Source organism: Micropterus salmoides, unplaced genomic scaffold (assembly GCF_014851395.1).
Source record: "Micropterus salmoides isolate LMB-PRFRI ecotype aquatic unplaced genomic scaffold, ASM1485139v1 Ms_hic_scaffold_11, whole genome shotgun sequence".
NCBI lineage: Eukaryota > Metazoa > Chordata > Actinopteri > Centrarchiformes > Centrarchidae > Micropterus > Micropterus salmoides.
Genome location: NW_024040152.1, coordinates 30,519,438 through 30,540,452, shown reverse-complemented (window position 1 = coordinate 30,540,452; position 21,015 = coordinate 30,519,438). Strand labels below are relative to the sequence as shown.

Genomic DNA, 21,015 nt, shown 5'->3' with positions numbered 1-21,015 from the left:
CACCTTTTTCTTTCACTGAGTCTGGCTCATTTCAGACCGGTGAGAAGAGATCCGTGGATTAATCATTGACTATACATCCCTTTTGTAGGCAATCTATAAGATGGTGTCGTCTGTGATGAAGATGCCTGAGGACGAGTCGACACCTGAGAAGAGGACAGAGAAGATCTTCAGGCAGATGGACACCAACAGAGACGGTAGGTTAACCTCATCTACTGCAGGTATCTGAAGATATTTTTATTGTAACTTGTGACCAGAATTGACATACAAAGTCGTTTCATTCAACTTTCATTTTGCTTCTCTACCAAGACGCCAAACAAATCTAAACAATCTGATAGAATTACTATATTGATTGGTTAACTCTGTGAAATCGGACACAACAGTTGTACATTTAAACTGCAATATATTGAACAGCTCGTCAGTGGCACCTGATACTTGCAGCTGTTGTCATTGTACAAACCGACCTGGTTTTCCATTACAGAGGCACTTGCAGAGTCCTCCAGCCTGAAGCAGCAGTTCACAACATAATTCACACCTGACCTGCAATTTTAGCAATACACAGCACATGTCCGTCACACACAATTGTACTGTGGATATGCAAAGAGCACAGACACTCCAGTGGTAATCGTAAGCACAGGAGACACAGAAGCAAGCAACAAGAAGAAGAACAGAGAGATGGACAATGAGGAACTAGTGAGTGGGTTGGAAGAGAGGGAGGAGGAGGAGGAGGAGGAAGAACTGGGAGAAAAGTGACAGCAGAACAAAGTGAGAGGGAGTTTGCTGACCTGGGCATTGAAACGATCGGTATTTCTTTTGCTTCTTTTAATATGAGTCACGAGTAATGAGCGACTCCTAGGGAGGCAACTTGAGTGTGTCTATTAGTGTGGACGGGAGAAAGAAGAGCCGTCTCAACACTGCCACCTGTTGGTGAGAAGTGGAACATCATTAGCATGCTCTGAAACAGGTGGTTTAGGCTCTAAAGGGAGAACAATTGCAAAGAATCATAAAGGATTCAGGTGTGAAATGTGTGTTTTGTTATCATCTCACTAAAATTCTTTCAAAATACAAATCCAAGCTATCTCCCCACCCCCACAATGAGGTTATAAGGTTATTTAAGGCTTTCTACCCCTTGGTTCACCAGTGATTTACACTAACACGAACAGTTCCTTGTCACAGCCTGAGGTAGCCTATAATGCAGAACTGAATGAGCTGAATGAGTAATCAAGCTAATGAGACAAAAGATCCAACAGTACACCGTAGAACAGTCCAGTGTTGTCCAATTAGTGCTGTATATATTTCCAGTACAGCACGGGGCCCTAAAGTGAGGTTGATCTTACACTGTCTATGCATTGATCCTTGGTTTTGTGCCATGAAGTAAAATATAAATTACTAAAACATAATGCCTCTCCTAATTTTGTCCTGGTGTTTATATGTGTTTTAGGTAAGCTGTCTCTGGAGGAGTTCATCAAAGGAGCGAAGAGCGACCCCTCCATCGTCCGCCTGTTGCAGTGCGACCCCAGCAGTGCTGGACAGTTCTAAACCTGAGGCATCAACACAACCTGTAAGGCGCACATGCAATCCAACTTTTTGTAATACAGTGTAGCAAGGTCAGCGAGCCGGGAGTTGCAGAAAGTGCATTGGTGTTACTACAGCAGTTTTCAGAAAGTGCGGTTCGTAGGAAGGCTGAGGCTCAGCCTCATTAACAAAGGTGCTTCTCCTACGAGCAGTCGTGCCTCCCGGGCAGTGAGGATGCCTGCTGGAGGAAAGCTGTTCAGAGGCAGTGTGCACTGTGCAGGATGTAGGATGGGTCATCCACGGTGTCACTGGCTTTGTGACTATTTGTAGTTCATGGACTGATATTAGAGACTTTGTAGGAGGTGACCTGTTATTTTGGAGCAGTTGTTGAAGGTGTTGATGCTCTGAAAAAGATTTTTTTTAAAGGCCCCATGTGTGGGATTTGTCCATTTCTGAAGTGATGGTAGTGTTTGTGGGCTCCTCTTGTAAATATCCTCAGTATTCTCTAAAGATGTAAGCGCTTAAAAGATTAAACTGAGGCGTTTGTGTTGCATCTCCATGGGTGTTTGACACTTTTAGATGCTTACTGTCTTGTGAAGTCAACAAGCATTTCTTTAGTTTTCTGACACTAAACTCTAGGCATGAGTTGCTGCAGCACTTGAGGAGCTTTGTTAGCGCTACAGGTTATGACTTTAGTCAAAACGGTGGAGTGTGTGGTCTGCTGTGTGTTGTCAGAAGTAAGATATAAATATGACAGCAGCCGGGTAGAGGTCCTTGGTCTTTCTCCAGGTATGAATCATACATTTAGTGTTATTTATTTCCACAGTTTTTAGAGGTTTTAATTTCTATCTATAAATCTTTCTGTCTATAACTGTTTGTTTTGTTTTGTTTATTCATCACCAGTCTCAATAGATTTTCCAGAAAGACTGTGTCACTATATATAGAATCGTTTCTATTGCCCAACCTTGGTTCAGACAATAAGAAGTAAAATCGAACGCAATTATCATTTAGCATCACAATTATTTTAATTACTTGAACTGATAACTGTTTATGTAACAGATGAATATTCAAATGCTTTTTTATAGAACATTGTAGCAGTAACAGCTTTTTTTTAAATGATCTCTTACTTTGGTGATGTGTTTTGAATGGATCCCTTCAGAAATATATCAGATGAAGCTGTTTTATATTGTATCATCATCACAAACCATGAAATGCAACATGTGATAAGAATGAGCAACATATTTACACCTGTTGTCATCCCAACAGTGATCTGACTGTCTCCTCATCTGTCTCCTCGCAGTGCTTCTTTGGGTGACTCTAAATCCCCATAACTCTCCACTAAGGAGCAGACTGAAGAATGACAAGCTGATGACGATGAAGAGGACAGGCCTTCAATATGCACTGAGGAAAGATGGGCACAGGAGCCACATTCTCCAGTTGCCCCCCCTCCCCTCCACACACACACACACACACACATACACACACACACACGCACACACACACCCCAAGCTGTTTATCTAAACCTCCAAAACCCAACAAATACTGAACCTGAACATTATCAAACACCCCTCGTTGTACCAGGATCCCTCCGTTCTCTATAGGCATGTCAGAGTATAAAGAAGGTCTGCAGTAGGTTGTATATATACAGTATAAACTGGAGTCTGTGTATCAGTGTCTTTCCTTGGCTCTCTGTGCCCTTTGAGGCTCCAGCCGGGGCGACACAGAGCCTCTGTCACTCTAATGTGTATCATAGACAGAGTATGTGCATGAGACAACGAGAGAGAGAGAGATGATGGTGTTGGCATACTGTAGGTGAGATTATTTAATCTGCAGAGAGGACTTGTGAAGATTGTCCTTCACTCAGAACGAGTGCCGCTCTTAGTTTCCTCTTTTCTACTGTGAGAATGTGTACGTGTGTTTGTGTATTTTGCAAACTTGATAGACTTTGTTTCATTTTTCGTGCTGGGACAAAATGACATGAACATGTAATATTATGCTACTATGCATATGCGCCCTAATCAATAGTTTGATTTTAGTGATGTCTCACTGATGTAATGAAGGATGAAACACATCCCTTTATCCTTCATCTGTTCCAGTGGTTTTTCATATCAGTAAGAATCTGACGGTGGCGGCGCATTACTGCGCTCTAGTTTAAGGCAAATCAGGAAAACTTTAAAGTATTTGAGGTAGATATACTAAAGTGCACCTAAATCTGTAAAGCAAATTTCAGAAAGTCCAGGTTGCTCAGTTCATAACAAATGTTGTGAAATAATAAAAACATGTTTATTTAAGCATGTCAAGCATGCAAACTAGTTTCTTTTTTGACATTTACTATGTGAAGAACAAAGACACACTTTACGTTCACTTTTAGATGTTTTCAAATGCCGCATGTTGAACAGTTGGATACAGGGGTGCATAGACTAAATAACACATATGCATGTGACTTAATGCGCATGTGTTTTTATGTATGTTTAGTGATATGAGTGGCTAAACGGCCAGTCGCCCATCTAGCTATGTGCTCGCTTCTGTATGTTAGTATTGTCATCGTTAGTGCTACCAGTAGCCAGTGTTATTGACAGCGTACGGACTGCCACAGCTGACGCATGTAATGGTTCATATGAGTGACTTGATGGTAGGAAACAAAGAGGAGCTTTAGGAAGATCACCATGCACAACAACCTATAAACATAAAGACACAGTGTTGCATGGGTAATGCTGGCAGAGCTGAGAGCTTCAGCTTCTTTCAATATTTAAATCACCATCCAGTTGTATCTGTAACGGGGCCAAACATACACAGAGCTGGCTGAATTCTTTAGCAACAGTCCCAATTCTTTGTAGGCTTTCAGTTAATTAGCATGTGTGCAGTTTACAGTGTTACTCAAAACTAATGACATGCTATTGGTCTCACAAATACAAACACTCCAAATTCATTCAAGTGGTCTCATCTTCTGTCCCTCTTTCTTTCCTTCACTGAGCTGTCAAAGAGAAGAGAAAGAGATTTTTAAGAAAGTTCAACTAGGACTAGTGTGACCCCCTCCCCTGAATGTAACTGAGCCCTCCCCAGGGCAGACAGAGCGAAGCTGTTTCAGTTATTGCATTGTTTTCCAATTAGAAACGCTTTGAATGTTTTACTAAAGACTGCTGTTTTTTGTGAAGAAGAAAAAAAAAAGATGCAGACAAACAAACCGAGAATCACAACTACTGCAATGATACTGTCACAATGTGTTGCTTTTATTGTATTTTTATGATTTTTCTTTCTTTAAAAAAAAAAAAAAAAAACTACGTCAGGTGTAACATTTCTGTAAAAACACAAAATAGCATCTTGTGGTCAAGTGCCAAATAAAAACAAAAACAGTATTGTATAAATTTATACTGTACAATTGTTATCTGTTGAACAAAATGTTTGTAATTGTTGCATTTTGTAGGTTTTGTATGGTATCCTGTATTTAGTGACTGCAGTTTTGGAACACAGGATTCTGTTTTTTTGGTCAACTTTAAAAGGCAAAAATTAAATTTGCAATTTATTGTGTGCAAGCAGTAATGTGGTGTCTGGTTAATTGTTTTGATATTGTGGTCTAAAGGTACAATCTGTAAGATTTTAGCCAGAAATGTAGGTTAACACATTAAAAAAAATCAACTAGCATGATCAAGAGAATGTGAAGAAATAACGCTCTGACATTGTGTCAATAATGTCTTTTTATTGTGTTATAGAGATAACTACTGAAGTTAGCATGCTAATGAGCTAGCCCCGGCCTGTCCTTTGTTATAATAACACTTGTTCCTTGAGATGCGATAATGAGTCACTGTGGAGTCCAGTCTGCCCTCAGTCTAACATGAGACAACGACAAAGTAGAGCTACTCTGAGGCCTATTCAATCAACGATGCTGCACAAGCTGCTCTCCCTCACACTCCCCGACCTCTCATTACCGTTACCTCTGCTTTTCTGTCTCCCGACACCACTTGAAGTTCCCTGTCCCTAACTGGGTGTCAAATAGTCATTTTTTTAGGGATGCAGGAGGCTCATGTTAAACAAAGTGCTGTTCAGACGGTGTGAGCCAATCCTTTTCATGTGTGTCCCTCTCCCTGCTGTTCTCCCAGAGTTTCAACTCCGCCGATTTTTTTCCCCGCATGATGAAATTCCAAAATCCGTCCGTCTACTTTAACTATTAGAAATAGTGTCACTACTGTTTGTTGTGTTTTTTAAATGATGTACTTGTTCCACGTATTTGTTAGTTTTGTCTAATACAGAGTGACAGAGAGGAGCCCCTCTCCATGCAGATCATCACACAATGATGGTCCTTTGACTTTAGTGTTGCAGACAAAGCAGCGCCCGCTAATCCAGGAACACATAAAAAGCTTAATTCATGAGGTTTTTGTAAAGATAATCTCTAACATTGCATGTGATTACAAAAGAGTAGAGGAGCAGAATCAGTTAGTGTCCTGGCTGGGGACAGTAAGTGATGCTGCCTCTTATTTGTTTGGAGCATGTAGACAGGAATAACACATTGTACCTTTTAATGTGACGATGTGAATGATACAGTTCAGCCTATAATAGCTTATTGAATAGATATTGTATCTTTGTATACGTTGGCCAATAAGTAAGAATAAGTTATTTTGACATAGTTTATAAATAAGAGAGAGCACAGACTGTAAAATGTCCCACTCAGTGCCTATCTGGGTCAGAATTATTCAGAAAGCTCATTTAAGAAATCCTTGTGTTTGAGGATAAACGTATAAAAAATAAAGAATATTAGCCAATATCAGATTTTTAAATTTCTGAATATAGAAAGGCTATATGAGGCTCGAATTGGCCTCAAAAATCTGGTATCAATTTTAGTAATCTGCTCCATAATTTCAAAATGCTCATAAATGAAAGTAGTTGGTAAAGCGCTACAGAGGAACCATCCTGTTGAACTGCCTCATATTATAATGAGATACAGTATGTGTTTCCTTGATTTTACTGCCTTTGACTTTATACTTGCAATTGGTGTCTCTTAGGGTCATAATCTAAAGTATTGGACTAAATAAATATTGACCTGATAACAGCGCTACATGAAATGTGGACACCATGAATGTCTGTACCAAATTTCATGGCAGACATTTCACTCTCAGTCAAAAATGTCATCCTTTAGGTGGCGCTGGAGGAAAAGTCAGGAGGTCACGGAAATCGGTAGGATTCATCCTCTGGGGTTTGTGAATGTCTGAACAAACTTTCATGGCAATTCTCCCAATAGTTTTTGAGATACTTTTGTCTGGCCAAAGAGTCGTACTGACCAACATACTGTGAAAGAGTCTGTTGACCTGCTGTCCAGTTTTTCCTAGCTGTAATGTCAAATGAGGACTTTCGTCCGTTCACCTTGTCATCATGAGATCAGTGTGTCCTGTCACACTGATCTGCAGTCTGTGTATTCTGTGTGGACTTTTATCCATGATTACAGAAAGGCGCACAGTGAAATAACCTGTTGGAAAGTGGAAAATTGACTCTTAAGTGTTGGAAAGTAAGGACTACAATTACCCACAATGCCCTCCCTTAAGCAGTCAATTAGCTAATAGCGGGCCTCCAGAAGTGACATGTCAGAGATGCACCACATTAATCACAGCTTCAAGCACACCTTGTTGTGATTAGACTACCCATCAGTCATTGGAACCAACACATGCATATTTCAATACGTTGAACATGCAAGCAGAATGCTTAAATAAGACATGTCCCCTACAGCCATCTAGACAATATTATGCAATTTGGGATATTATTTGTTAAAATCTTGGAAAGAGTTCAGGAAGCATATAGTAACCATCTTAAGTAATACTCTTCTAAGGAGGCCCGAATGTTTGTATGTGCAGTAACTACATGTAGAAATGATAAGGTATTTACAAAAACAGACCTAAAAAATAAAGCCTTTACATTTTGACACCATTCACAAGAATTTGAAAAGCTCAGCTGATATCATGTGTGTAAGTATCGACTTCTGCATGTGAATGAATGCATTTATGCTGAATCCATCATGTCATGGCCTTTTTCAGGTTGTATAGGAGTATGGGTATTGGGACAGACTTTGTGTCTTTTATCAACTCACTGTCGTACATTTCCAAATGGTGTGTAGCCTCTGACCAACATTGCCATCCCTAGAGTCACCCGACTAACCGGGTTTGCACCAGGTCCTGACACTTAGGAATATTTCTGCATGGCATTTATACTGAATAAGACCAAAATTGCATTGTCAATATTGTTAGGCACTTCAGACTAAACTTTTACTTTTAATTAATAAGAGCAACTTTTGGGTTTCCTGGTCGTGAAACCAAAAAAATAGAAATGGGCTGCAGAGGATCTGGACCAAAATCCACTTATGAAGAACTTACCAACCAGAGTAAAGTCTCATAATCTGCCAACTGAAAATGGGTTCTTATTAATGGCTTGTAGTAACTGATTTATTAACCATTAATTACAACTCATAAGGCCTTCATAAAGGGTGCCCTCTTAGAAAGTGGTACTGGATTATTTTACAACTGCAAACAAACAGATGTAAGAAGTAAAACAAATCAGGAAACACAAGAGACTGCATATAAAACTATATTTATTGACTCATTTAAAAGACTATACATTATGACGCATGAAGCTAATGAACTATACAGAAGCTGTCAGCGAATCAGGTGTAACAGGCAGTGAGTGGGAACAGAGCGATTAGCAGTAGCCTCAGAAAGGATTGTGTTAATGGATGGACCAGTTAGGCCTCGTAAGTCCCTAACTAATGTCATAAATACTAATGACTACAGTCTCTTCAGTGAGAGGAAAGGCAATAAACACATGCACAGAAGAAGCAAACCGTTTAACAGCATCCTGGAGACCTGCTGTCTCGTTCCATAACGTATAATTTTAGATCCTGAGACACCAGCATGTAAATCACAACCTGGGAAAACTGTTTCATTTCACTGGCACCCACTGGAATCATTTAGTACGCAGTAAAATATATGACCAATCAATAACAAACAACAAAACAGACAACCAAGAAAGATGAGGCGTATGTGGATTTTGCCTGCTGGATGGAGTTCAGATGATCCATGTAAGGCAACACACCCCACTGACACTCCTATGGGGCCTTCCTCAACGAACACATTTTGGCGTGGTCATCAAATACTGCTAGCGACGTTCACAATTATTACACATGGCATGGCTTCCCCCCCCACCAATCGTCACCTCTGTCTGACAATATGATGACTGATGAAAACAGGCATGTGGCTAGCAACCATCAGATCTCTGACAGAGTGACTCGCAAGGAGCCTGCTGAGCTCTCGATACCCAGGATGAAGGTGTCCTCGTTGCAGTAGTGCTGGATGATGTTGTCATCCATGTTCACCAGGACCCTGCATAAACAGACAAGAGTGCCCCTGTTCATTTAAAGCTAAATCTCTAATAAGGAAAAGTTTCCTCGCGCTAATCTGCATGTTTATGCATGGTTCCGAGACGATATATCCTGATATCTTTGGTCATCCCCTCAGTTTCCCTCTAGTGGCTTTGTGGGGTTCACTGAAATAAATATTCCCATTAAAAATAAATTCCCATTAGCCTCAACCTCACTTTGTGTTTGTTGCTAAATAGTAAATGTTAACAAGCTAATATGCTAAACTAAGATGGTGAACACGATAAACATTATACCTGCTAAATATTAGCATTAGTAGTCATTAGCATTTAGCTTAAAGCTCCACTTACAAGTACAGCCTCACAGAGAGGCTAGCATGACTGACAACTCTTAATTAATCTTGTTTCAGCAGTTTGACTCACCCTTTTTTGCTTTTTTGGTAAACTTTGGCCATCTTGTCAACAGGTACTGCATATTTCTCTGAGATCTGTGTAACACAGTGAAATTTTCAACATGATGAAATCACCTGAATCCCTGGCAGTGCAGTATCATCATTATTTACAAAGTATTTAATGATCTTTAATGAACCCAGGACTTATGATGTTTAGAACCATGGATGCAATGTGATGATTTCAGGCTAAAGTACCTAAAAACGTTAATACTCACTGCCTCCATCAATGCTTTGAGGGTTGGGGTGCGAAGCATTAAGGCATCAAACACTTCATCACACTCCTTCCTTACGTACAGCAGAACTATGCATCGGATAGACAAAGCATAAAATGTTTAGTCAAACAATAATGTACAATGGAAAACATGTAATGAGAGAAAAGTGACATTTACAAACCTTTTCTTTCCTGTTCCTCTTTAGACTTTTTGGACTCAGGTGGACAGAGATCTTCCTCAGCAGCACATGACATCCTTTTCACCAGAACACTCCTGACACACACACAAAAACACCCCACCATCAGCATTAAGAGAATACTTCTGGATCCCTGTTTTTAATAAACAACAAGGACATTTTTTCCCCTCTTCTGTTGCAGAAGGTCTGATACAGACAGAGTTAAATAATCCCAAATCTATTTAACGGTCTTTAACCTTCCCTCAGTGGTATTTTCAACATGGAGAGATCATCAAAAATGAACCACTCAAAAGAGCTGTTACACAGCTACACTGAACTGCAACACATGAGAGTTGAGAGTAAAGCAGAAGTGTGAAAATAACAGCATGATACACACCCATCTCTGTTGACCTCCTCAGTGTTGAAAGCAAAAACCTGCAAATGGAGTAAAAAGGCAACATGAGGCACACTGCAAGACTGGACAGTGACTGGACATGTCCTGCAGTGTGTGCTGGACAGTGAGACAGAAAGAGGTCCCTCACCTGCCCCGCTCTCTGCAGGTTTCCAAAGTGAACGTCAGGAATGAAGAGGACAGGCTGGGAGTCCAGGTCCATCATGGTTTTGAACAGCGTGTTATCAGCCCTCTTAATGAGAGAGGTCGGCCCCGAGCTGCCATTTTTCTCTAAACCAGAGAGAGCATGAACTCAGCATCTGTTGCCAAGCAACCATTCCAAGTACAGATTTGATAAGGTTTGATTACATCTGCCTGGCTTTTTAGTCTTCTGCTGAGCTCTCCTATTCAATTTCAGGGTTTCCTGGAAAGTGCTTTGTAACCTTGTTTCAGCTCATTTCAAATCAAGCTCACTAACATTATTTCTGTACATGACATTTAAAGTAATTCATATCAGTAATAATAATTAATTAATTTACCAAACTGGAGAAGAAAGAAAGAATGTTTTTACCTTTCATCCTCTTCCTGAGCTGCTTCTTCTCCTCATCACGAAGCTTCCTCTCAGCGCCCTGCAAAACACCGAAGGTGGGGCGAACAGGACCAAAAACGCAGAATATGCACAAAGATGTTAAAAGTACAGTTAAAAACCTTTCATCCACGTTTAAAATGATCAGCTCATTGCTGACCAGACCAGGAAGCCGACTGTGCCAGCAGGCCATCCTCACCTTGTCGCAGAAGACCTTGATCTGAGCGAAGGCCCTGTGAATGGGTCTGCTGCTGCAGCTGTTGTAGCTGTAGGTGTCGATCTGGATTATCAGAGGCATCCCCTTCACGCCCTTCTGTGAGGAGAAGTCTGTGCTCAGACAGTTCACAGAGATAAAGATCTAGGAAATAAAAATATAAGACAGAAGACAGAGTATGTTTCTGGAGTTTTGTGAACGACAACAAGCAGTGAGCGAGATGGTTCTCAAATAGGCGTCAGGCATCCGTGATTCCTAACCAGGTGTACATATAACCCAGGGAGTACTTCAGCAGTTACCAGGGGCTATGTGGAAAGATTGTACAGTGGCTCATCTAATTTAAAAAAAATTTAGATTATGATTTGATTAAAAAAAGAAAAGTATCCTCATATTGAGTCACCTGAATATCATGTGAGTGCATGAAAACTAATTAGCAGGCAAGCAGAGAGGTCCAAAGCTAACGATTTGAAATAGTTCATTAAAAGTAAAGGATATAAAACCCTTAGCTGCGTTTTACTATTTATCGATAAATGGTTGAAATAGTTTGTTAAACGTAATGGCTACCGCTGAAATAGCTGAAGCTGATGCATGTTATTGAGCGCTGAAAAAGCTAAACACTGACAGTATCCACTTTTATATAGTTTGAACACATTTGGAACATGACGGGTGGTGTCAGGGTACCGGGCATCATCTGACAGGGCTGTGGAGGCTGGGAACCACACAGTCATACAAGGAAGTTAAATTTTTATATTAAAAAAAAACATTTGTCATCATAAATCTCTCAGAGTTGGCAGTGATGGTGAATGAGAACATGTAGTTTAACATTTTGTTCCACCTTATCTGAAATCTTTTGACACCTTTCTACAACCGTAAATCATCTCAGTAGTATAGAGACTTTCTTGTAGGTGGACTGTTCACATGTAAAGAATGTGAGAATCTTGCCTGGATGAGTTCTGAGGTCAACCGGGGTTTTGTAGAAACCAGGAAATTAATCACTTTAATTAACTGATAACTGTCTTTGTTTTTATAGCCAGTCTGGCTCAGATGAGGAGTCCGATCTAATGCCGATTTTGTTCCCTTGTGAATCTTCACTTGACTCATAAATCTGACGCAGACATGAGTGAGAGGGTCACAGGGTCATGAGTCACAGCAGCAGTTCACAGGCCATAAAGCAACACTCAGCCGTGCAAATGTGTCCCACCACCTCTCTCCGTATGTTAAATGTTTTATATGCTGATAAATTAGCTTCAAATCTGTGAGAACACACTTGTGAATGATATTAATTTAAATCGATTTAGATTGCTGTTTTGCGTACTGGAATACTGTATTGAAGGTGGATTATTATTGTCCCAGACCTCTCTGGGCCAGAGCTTTTAAAAATGGAAGGCTTTGCTCCAAAATCACTAAATAATGTAGCAGAGCTGATCTGCTGCCTTGCTGAGCTGCTGAATCTTTTAAGAGCTTGTGAGAGCAAAACAGAATTCACAAAACCTCACCCACATCAGAGTACAGTACAGTCCTGTAAAGATTTTAAACCATGAAGTGTACACTATGAACACTACTATGTGTGGTTATGCTCATACATTTACATGACAGAACCGATTCCCATGATTTATGATATTTGTTTAATGCCAAAGCATCTTAACATAAACTCCTGATGAATTTTCCAGTTAAACAGGACCGACAGCCTGAGCAACAAGTCAGCAGAGACGACTAACGGTAGAGATTCCTCACCGCAGGCTCAAAAGCAATTTTCCCACTACACAGCATCAACAGCATCGTGTCTGAACCTGCAGAGGTGAGGGCTGATTGCTGGAAAGGCCTGGAGCACAAATGAGCCTCCACACACCTCCACAAACTCACACCTCCATAGACCCAGGCCATTTATATGTATCAAGAAGCACCGGACGTGTTGCTGCTAGCATCTGTGTGTGTGTGTGTGTGTGTGTGTGTAGGAGTTTTGTTGTGTTTGCGCATACTGCATGTGTGAGCATTCAAATACCTTCCTAAAAAGAGAAAGGTTCATGAGGGCACTGGTAAGTGGCTGCTCGGTGCCATCCGCTCAACCCAGCACAAACAAACACACAAACACAAAAACAGGCATCCTGCAGGAAGCGGCTCATCTCCCCTACCAACACAATTCACACTATTCCTCATTACAATGAAGATGATGATTGTTGCTTGGCAACAGAAGAGCCATGCCAAAACAAAAAAACATAACTCATCATTTGCACCAAAATACCAATTTTGCGTGTCAGCTCATCATGGCCTGACTGCACATCCAATTATGTTTGGAAACCACAAATTCTAGGTGGCACAACAAAGAGAGAAAGAGAGATGTGATAAGTGACATGTGTGCACACATCTATCATCACAATGTCAAAGTTGTGCTTTCTCAGCCTCTTCCACTTTATTTCCAGCAAGCTCTGACCTAGCATGCAATACTGTGATTGTAAACAATATTCTAGGGAATTGGGGAAATCCTTAAGCCTGACAAGATGAGATCAAATTAATATTGCAATATCAAAAATATGATTACACACACACACACACACCTCTAAAACATTTTAGCTTACTGTGTTAGCATGCTAATTAGTACTCAACACAAAGTACAGCTGAGGCTGATGGGAATGTATAGTTTTGTAGGTACTGAACACATTTAAATGTTGACCTGATGATGGCGCTAGAGAAAAAGTCACCAAATGGTATGGCAGTCCTTCCAATAGTTGAGACATTTCACTCATACACACACATACTCTCACACATTTCAAAAAATGTTCACCTACGAGATGAAAAGTCAGGACAAGAAAAACTAAAAGAAGTGGATGTTTATCAGGCACAGAGGGGCTATGAAAAATATGCTATCAACTTGCTTTATGGGAAGTATAGGATCAAGAGATTTGGGGCTTGACCCCAAATTAGGGAGTTGAAGTCGGGATCCCTCCAACACAGCTTCACAGGTTTTGATCTCACACCCCCAAATTGACATAATCACATAATCAACCCCTTTAAGATGAAACTAAGCAAACTTTAACTGTTTTCTACAGCTGGAGTGTGTTTCTTTCATGTCTTTAACTACAGATGATGATGATAGCTTAAAAGGGATGTCTGAGATCTAGTGGCTTTCCATCTACACGAGGTCTACAATATATTCGCAAACTAATAGACACTGGCACATTGTTGTGGTCAGGTGTAGAAAAACTGAAAATGAATGAACACAGCTTGATGCTAAATCATCACACCACCACCTGAACACACTAAAAACAATTACAGTGGAGTGATGGTTTTTGCCAAACAGTAAATATTTATCCAAAAACCAACAAAGCTGCAATTACCTCTCTTACAATGAGGCTGTTTGCAGAGTTCTCATTAAGTTTGAGCTGAATGGGAGTCACAGCCACAATCTGCTGAGACCAAAACACCCTGAAGGTGGGCTGTTGCTGTGTGTATGTGGGTGTGCGTTTACTCATTGTTTGATATTTGTCTTTAGCCAACTGGCCGCCTTAACAAAGGTGAAATCTGAGAGGCTCCTTTCAGGGTGTGTTGCTGTGTGCCCGGCATGTCTGCGATCACAAAACTTGACACAACACATAGCAAGAGCCGCGCCCTCTGTCACAGAGGCCAGCGGGGTTGAGGGTGGACAAAGGGGTCTGGCATATGCTCCACCAAGCCACCTGAAACCCTGAGGTATCAACAGTCTGCTGACATAAACAGCACAGAGTGAGAGTCAGCTAAAGAGTCTTCACAGTTTCATTGAGCAATCTTTCCCACAAGTGGCTACAAGTTTTGTACTAACAAAAAGAAAGAAAAATGTGACAAAACCAAATTGTTAACTGCCTGGGTGTGAAAGTGAAGGTACAGTTAGAGAATAAACAGTGAAAGCTACTTCATTTGACCTGTTTCACTCACTAGATCAATCATTTCTTGCTTTGACTTCAACTCCTTATTCCCTGCATTTTTACCTTGGCTTCATCATTGACATCCCATGTGAAAGAGACAGCATTGTAGGCGATTTCCTCCACATTGCCGATAGTGCTGAAGCTCTCCTTGTAGTCGGCTGCGTGCAAAGTAGAGATCAGAGAAAACTGTTTCAGTGGATGTTGGATGCTGAAGTGTGGGGTTTTTGTAACATTTCACGACACTTTCAAAACTGTGGCAGAAGCAGCAATGTAAAAACAGCGCATTACAAGTAAAAGTTCTCTATTTAAAATACTTGTTCTGCAGAAAAATTACCACTGTGACAAATATATATTGTTATATATTAACAGATTGTTAATTAAGATGCATCATTGCATAAATAACATTTTATTGTTGCTGCTGGTAAAGTTGGAACTAGTTCAAACTACTTTATACTTTTCAGTAGTTTAGTCCTGTAATTACAAACCTCCAAAGGGTCACAATATAAATCTGGGGGGTTGTGAGATTTTTTATGGGGTTGGTTACTTTTCTCTAATTTTTGCTTTTTTGTGAAATATTACACCTTTACCTCCTTGGGCCTCATTCACTTAATTTAAATGAACCAAATATGAGAGTCTCTTTGGTGGAACAGCTTTGTTTCACAATCCAGAAAAGGTTGTAAACTCTGGTTGTAATTTTAACTATGCAATGTACTGTATAATATGTTATCATATGTTTTTTAATGTAAAATCTTAATCTGAAAAGAAACTAGTAACTATAGCTGTCTGTGATAAATGGAGTTAAATGTTTTAGCGGAGTAGAGGTATTAAGTAACATTAAATGGATGTACTAAAGTAAAGTACAAGAACATCACAATTGTACTTAAATACAGTACTTGTACTTAGTTACTTTCCACCAGTGTTTATATGCAATTAGACTGTTTACGTTTTAGAACGTTAGAACGTTTATCTTACATACAGTATCTATCTATCATAATCTAGCATCTTTTCACCCGTGAAATGATTTTGCCAACCAATCAAGTTCCAAAAAAAATTCAATAAGGTCATTGTTCCTCCTGAAACACTCAACTGCTGCTCACATTGCTTATTTCCACATTAGGTTATAGATTTTGCCATGAAACTGGCATGAACTTGCCACAGACAAAACCACCAGCATCTGACATCACTGCCTCATTCCATTGAGGTTTTAACCACAGGCTGAGGCCTGTCTCTTGCTGATCGTACAGGATATGGCCTCAGTCCAGGACCCCACCTATTTCTCCTGCTAACGTCTATGCAAATGCAGACCCATTAGCTGTCTCTTCACAGTGCTCCTGTGGGAATTGAGGATTGACAGTTATTCAAATAGTGTTGGGTTTCACCTCCAGATATGTGACAGGATCCTCCTGGAGTCTCCGGCAGGTTTGCCACCTGCTTATTCTCTATATGCCTCTAAGGTTTTGTGGAGCTCTGTGTCCAAATATCAATATCCAAGTGTGACATTCAACACCGAAGTGTGTGTGTGTGTGCCCCATTTTGTATCTGGGCCTATTCCCCATCTGTTGTACTTATAAACCCCATCAAGCCACAGGTGCCTCAAATGTGTTACCATCATACCTGACCCAAAGTAGCCAAATCCATCCTGTCTCAATGACTGCTGTCCTGTGACTCTTACACCCCTTACACCCCCACGATTCACCTTACGCCGTCACAGCTAGAGCAGAAGAACACCTATGCCAGGATCCTCTTTATAGACTTCAGCTCAGCATTTAATACAATCATTCCACAGCAGCTGGTGGAAAAGCTAGAAGTGCTGAAGGTGGATACTGGCACCTGTAACTAGGTCCTCCATTTCTGAACACAACAGCAGCAGAAGGTTAGGGTGGGCAGCCGTATTTCAAGAACCATCGCAACGAGCACAGGTTCACTTCAAGGGTGTGTCTTGAGCCCCCTACTGTTTAGCCTATACACCTCCGAGTGCCAGACTCAGCAACAACCACATCATAAAGTTTGCAGACAACAGAGCAGTGGTGGGACTCATCAGGGACAATAATGAGTCGGCATTTAGGATGGAGGGACTCAGGAAAGCACGTCTCCCTTCTGTACACCTCACTACCTTTTACAGGGGCGCCACTGAAACCATCCTGACCTATGGTCTCTCTTCCTGGTTCGGAAGCTATACGGCCTATGAAAAAGAACAGCATCATTCAGGACGTAAACCATCCCATACCATCTTCTCCCTCCTGCATCTGGGAGGAGGTACAAAAGTATCAGCTGCAGATCGAGCAGGATGCTAAACAGTTTTTTTCTACAAGCAGTGAGAATCATAAATGGACTGTCGCCCCTCCTCATCCCGATCACGTCCCCGACAAGCACACACGCACACATACACCCACAGCCCCGTCTCCTAGACAGCACAGGCGAAACTTTCATTCAACAAAAGGACTACTGTATGAAACATTGTTGTGAGCTTGGCTGCGTAGTGTGCATTTGAATTGCACTGATTTTTTTTGGAGGGGGTGGGGGGGGGTTCTTAGGATAAAAAAAAGTTTTATCTCTATCATTGTCTCTCTTATCTCCATCTCTAGCAGGCAGGGCCGTCAGTGAGGAGGATAACAATCATCATCTTACCAATGTCCAGGACTCTCTGTTTGGCAGTGTGCTGGCGGGAGTGCCAGTATTTCCAATTCTTCAGCTGCTCGTCTCTGCACTTGTCTTCCCCAAAGACAACCATGATAACACTCTGAAGTTGAAGCAAAAATTTACAAACTATATTACAGTTTAGTCAGGCCAAAACAGAATGGATCAAAAACAGCAAGGTTTCCCAATAAGCTCACATTAAAACCCTTAACCTCACCCTCTACACTTCTTCTCCATGGTACTATCTCCCCTCCCTCACCTGTACAATACTGTCCCGCTGCAGATCAGAGCCTCCCATGGTGCATTGCTCACTATTGGATGGGCCCCCAGCAGGCCCGTGTGATGGCGTCAGTCCACTCACCCGCACTTTGCCTCTGGGCTGACGTAGGGACGATCTGAGGCTGGTCTTCAACAGTGTCAGAGCGTAGAACTGGCCCCGGTTCAGGTAAGCCATGGGTCCTTCTACCTGCCGCGGCCGCAGCGACATGCTGGCCTCCATATAGTACTGGAAACTGTCATTGTGAAAACATATGCAATGATGACAGCGATTGAAGCCTACTAACAAGTGTGCTGCACTGGGTGACATTATCCTTCATTACCAATCTCACACACACTGTAGTTTATTTTGACTCAGTAACACAAATGTGTATTAATGCAGGGATGAAAGTAGTCCCCAACAAACACTATAAACCTCTGTGAAAAACATTTGCTAAAAACTACAGTGCCCAGCTGTGTTAGGGATTACTGGGTCTTTTAAAAAAATTAAACGATGTATTTGTGACCCAGGTCAAGAGAGGACTCCTGAAGATTTTGCATCTTCACCAAGAATGAATGGTTTTGGGGTTTAGATCCACAGAAAGGCTGGGGAAGTCCGCTGGTTTTGGTCTTTTCGTGGGATGTGTCATAATGTCTTTGATTTGTCGTCTGTATGTTTATGAAATTTAAACTTACACTGGTAGACTGTAGTGAAATTCATCAACTCCTGAGGAGGGACTTCTGTGGTATGTCTGTTAAAGAAGACGGTGTGTTTCAGAAGGAGAAATGCAGGAAACTGCTACTAACGGAGAAAAAAAATCCTCCAAATTTGATCCTGATTTAAAAAGCGAGACAGAATACCACCTCCACCTCACCTCTCCTTCCACAGCATCCTCATATGTGCTGTCTGGAGTGCTTCTCCGTTCATCTTTCAAATACCCATCGAGGGGCAAATCGTAGTGGCTTTGCTCATAGACCATCCTTATCTGCTCTCTGGGTTCTTCACGATGGGAACCTCCAGAACAGGGCACTCCCATAGAAGTCTGGCCCTCTGTCTTGACCAGAGCCAGAGCCGCCCCATCTCCACCTTTACCATTTCCTCCTCTGGTATCTCCTGCAAGGCAGTTAGCTCCATACTTGGAGCCCTGATCTTCTGTAAGGGTGCTGTTCTGTAAGGAGAGGTTGACAGGCATGGATCTGAGAGCCTGAAGGTGGTGATCTAGTATCTCCAAGCTCCCGCAGTTATCTGGCCCAGTAGCAGAGGGCTCTGTGGGTTTAACACCACTAGAGGCACGTCTCCTCTCTCTGGGAACCTGACAGGGTTAAAGCAAATAAGATCTGAAATAAATCAGAATATATTATGTGAAAATTGTCTAAATATTAATTTGTCTGTTATCAAGCTTTCCACACCTTGTAGTAGTCATACAGCATCCCCAGTGCTGCTGCACTGTCCTCATCTCCATTGATGCTCATCATGGCCTTAGTGGCAGCAGTCAGTGGGTTCTCCAGGTAGTTCCTCCACGCCTCATCCTCGCTGCTGAACACTCTGCGAGAGGGCACCAGCACTTCATTTGGTACCACCACCACCAGCCGCTTACTGAGAGGTCGAAAGGACAATGGGAAAAGACAATAAGCCATGTTGCTGGAAAGTCAACCTGTCATTAACAGAAGCCGTGTCTGCCAAGCCACCAAGTCAGCCCCAGGCTGTTTCTCACCAAACTTCAATGTAATTGCCCGCTCCATGTGACGTGTGTTTATGTAAGGTCACTTCTGAGGAATAACTGCTCATATCTCACATCTAATTAACAAAAAGCTGTCCTGATTCCGTTCTGAAAATGTCAATATGACATGAGAGATGTATTTTAAATAGGTTATTTTGGAGACATCATTCAGAGAGGTTGGCAAGAAGAGACGGTATGTAGAAGATCTCAAAGGGCACCTATTGTACAGTTTTTAATATTCACAGTTAAGCCAAATTTTAAGCAAAAATTATAGCAAATAATAACAGTAATGTTTAACAGCACCTCAATGAATTACATTAGGGTTTTCATAATACAAAGTCACTAAAATATTGCCATTATATTAATTTTGGTCATTTTTGCAGTGTCTGTGATGCAGTTGGGGCCTTTTTCTCTTGTACCACTTGATAAAAACTGCTCCTTATCAAATAAAGGAATAATCATGAAGGAATTATGTTTTTTTAATCAATGATAATGTTTCTGCTGCCTGTATGCAAAGACAAAAGAGACAAAATGCATCTAAAACATCTTTAGCAAATTGTAGTAAAACTAACAGAAGTTATAATCAGTAATATTAATTATTTTCTCTTACCTGTCCAGGTCCATGTTGCCTCCAGGACACTCTGGTGTTTTGTAGGAGTCGCTTGAGAAACAGGACTTTCTAGTTAGTGCAGGTAAGTCTGTGTGGGAGACTGAGAAAACTAGGTGCGCAAGAGGCAGGATCTATTTAACTTCTCAGCCAAAATAGCCAATGAAATCATCTGTAATCTTGCGTACTGAAAAACATTCGAATGTCTTTGATATTAGGTTCACAAAAATTGAGCCTACACTGACTAACGGGGGAAAAAAACTACATTTCTTGCACGGGCAGACTTGTATCGTATTGGAAGAAGTTGGTAAATTAAGACATGGGTACAGCATGTGAAACGGCAGGATAAACAAGGAAACGAACGTTGCCTTTCTGATTGGTTAGATTTCTATACAGGTGGTACAGTCGTTCCCCCATTGGTGAACAAGGAGGGGAAGTGCATGACCTGAAATGAGGGAAAGGTGGCCCTGTTAAAATTCAGCTTCTGTCTCTTCCACACTGGTGCTTTTCTTCAGTGCTATATTGTCCTCAGGTGTCAACTATGCTCTTACTTTAAGAAAGCTCCAGTGGGCAGGAAAGTAGTGAACGACAACATGTAATACGCACCCCTCGCTCAGTTGGGTCACGTTTTAAGGGACTGTAGTATTTTTCAAGGCGCTCCTATGAGTTGTCTTTATTTGATGAGACTAAATATATGAATAATACAATCACTGAAATTGAAAAGAATGTCTGTAGTTTTAATATTTGTATTAAATAGGCTAATATGCCAGATACAATATATTATCTTAATCATTATTATTTTGTACGGATTCAATATAAAGTAAGAAAAAAAGTATTGTCGCTGGTCTTGACCTTATTGTCGTCTGTACCGTGACACCTTGTGGTAGGCATTCAATTTTGCACCGTTCAGACGGAAAATAGTAATCATCAGAGGGCCTATATGAATCCACAAATGTGGTTTGCTATTCGCGTTTTTTATTTAAAGTAAATCTATATGTTTT

At 41.1% G+C, this 21,015-nt stretch overlaps 2 protein-coding genes across 5 annotated transcripts in view; one reads left to right on the top strand and one right to left on the bottom strand.

Moving 5' to 3' along the window:
• LOC119898085 (neurocalcin-delta A) overlaps positions 1-5,052 on the top strand; it is a 71,683-nt gene extending 66,631 nt beyond the window's left edge. For all 3 annotated transcript variants that reach the window (XM_038712243.1, XM_038712242.1, XM_038712244.1), the window contains 3 exons: positions 89-194; positions 1,439-1,558; positions 2,813-5,052. In XM_038712243.1, the coding sequence (XP_038568171.1) occupies positions 89-194; positions 1,439-1,536 (204 nt within the window). In that variant the 3' untranslated portion in view covers positions 1,537-1,558; positions 2,813-5,052. The remainder of the gene's footprint in view (positions 1-88; positions 195-1,438; positions 1,559-2,812) is intronic.
• A 3,014-nt stretch (positions 5,053-8,066) lies between these two features.
• LOC119898083 (grainyhead-like protein 2 homolog) lies at positions 8,067-20,031 on the bottom strand. 2 transcript variants are annotated; one of them, XM_038712238.1, is made up of 15 exons: positions 20,018-20,031; positions 19,097-19,283; positions 18,562-18,999; positions 18,383-18,438; positions 17,691-17,943; positions 17,423-17,534; positions 14,858-14,952; positions 10,881-11,039; positions 10,667-10,724; positions 10,247-10,386; positions 10,102-10,139; positions 9,711-9,802; positions 9,533-9,618; positions 9,289-9,353; positions 8,067-8,870 (listed from the first exon to the last, which is right to left on the bottom strand). In XM_038712238.1, the coding sequence occupies exons 1-15, from the start codon at positions 20,029-20,031 to the stop codon at positions 8,756-8,758; spliced, it is 1,908 nt and encodes a 635-aa protein (XP_038568166.1). In that variant the 3' UTR covers positions 8,067-8,755. The 2 variants fall into 2 exon arrangements, with proteins under 2 accessions (XP_038568166.1, XP_038568167.1); XM_038712239.1 differs by having other exon boundaries at positions 8,756-8,870; positions 17,793-17,943.
• Between the last annotated feature and the right edge of the window lie 984 nt (positions 20,032-21,015).

What these genes read in the sequence shown, in the direction of transcription:
- LOC119898083 (XM_038712238.1), bottom strand. An exon ending in TCAAAGCATTGATGGAGGCA is followed by an intron (nt 9,354 to 9,532) that starts GTGAGTATTAAC and finishes TGTGTTACACAG; the next exon opens with ATCTCAGAGAAATATGCAGT. An exon ending in TACCAAAAAAGCAAAAAAGG is followed by an intron (nt 8,871 to 9,288) that starts GTGAGTCAAACT and finishes CTGTTTATGCAG; the next exon opens with GGTCCTGGTGAACATGGATG.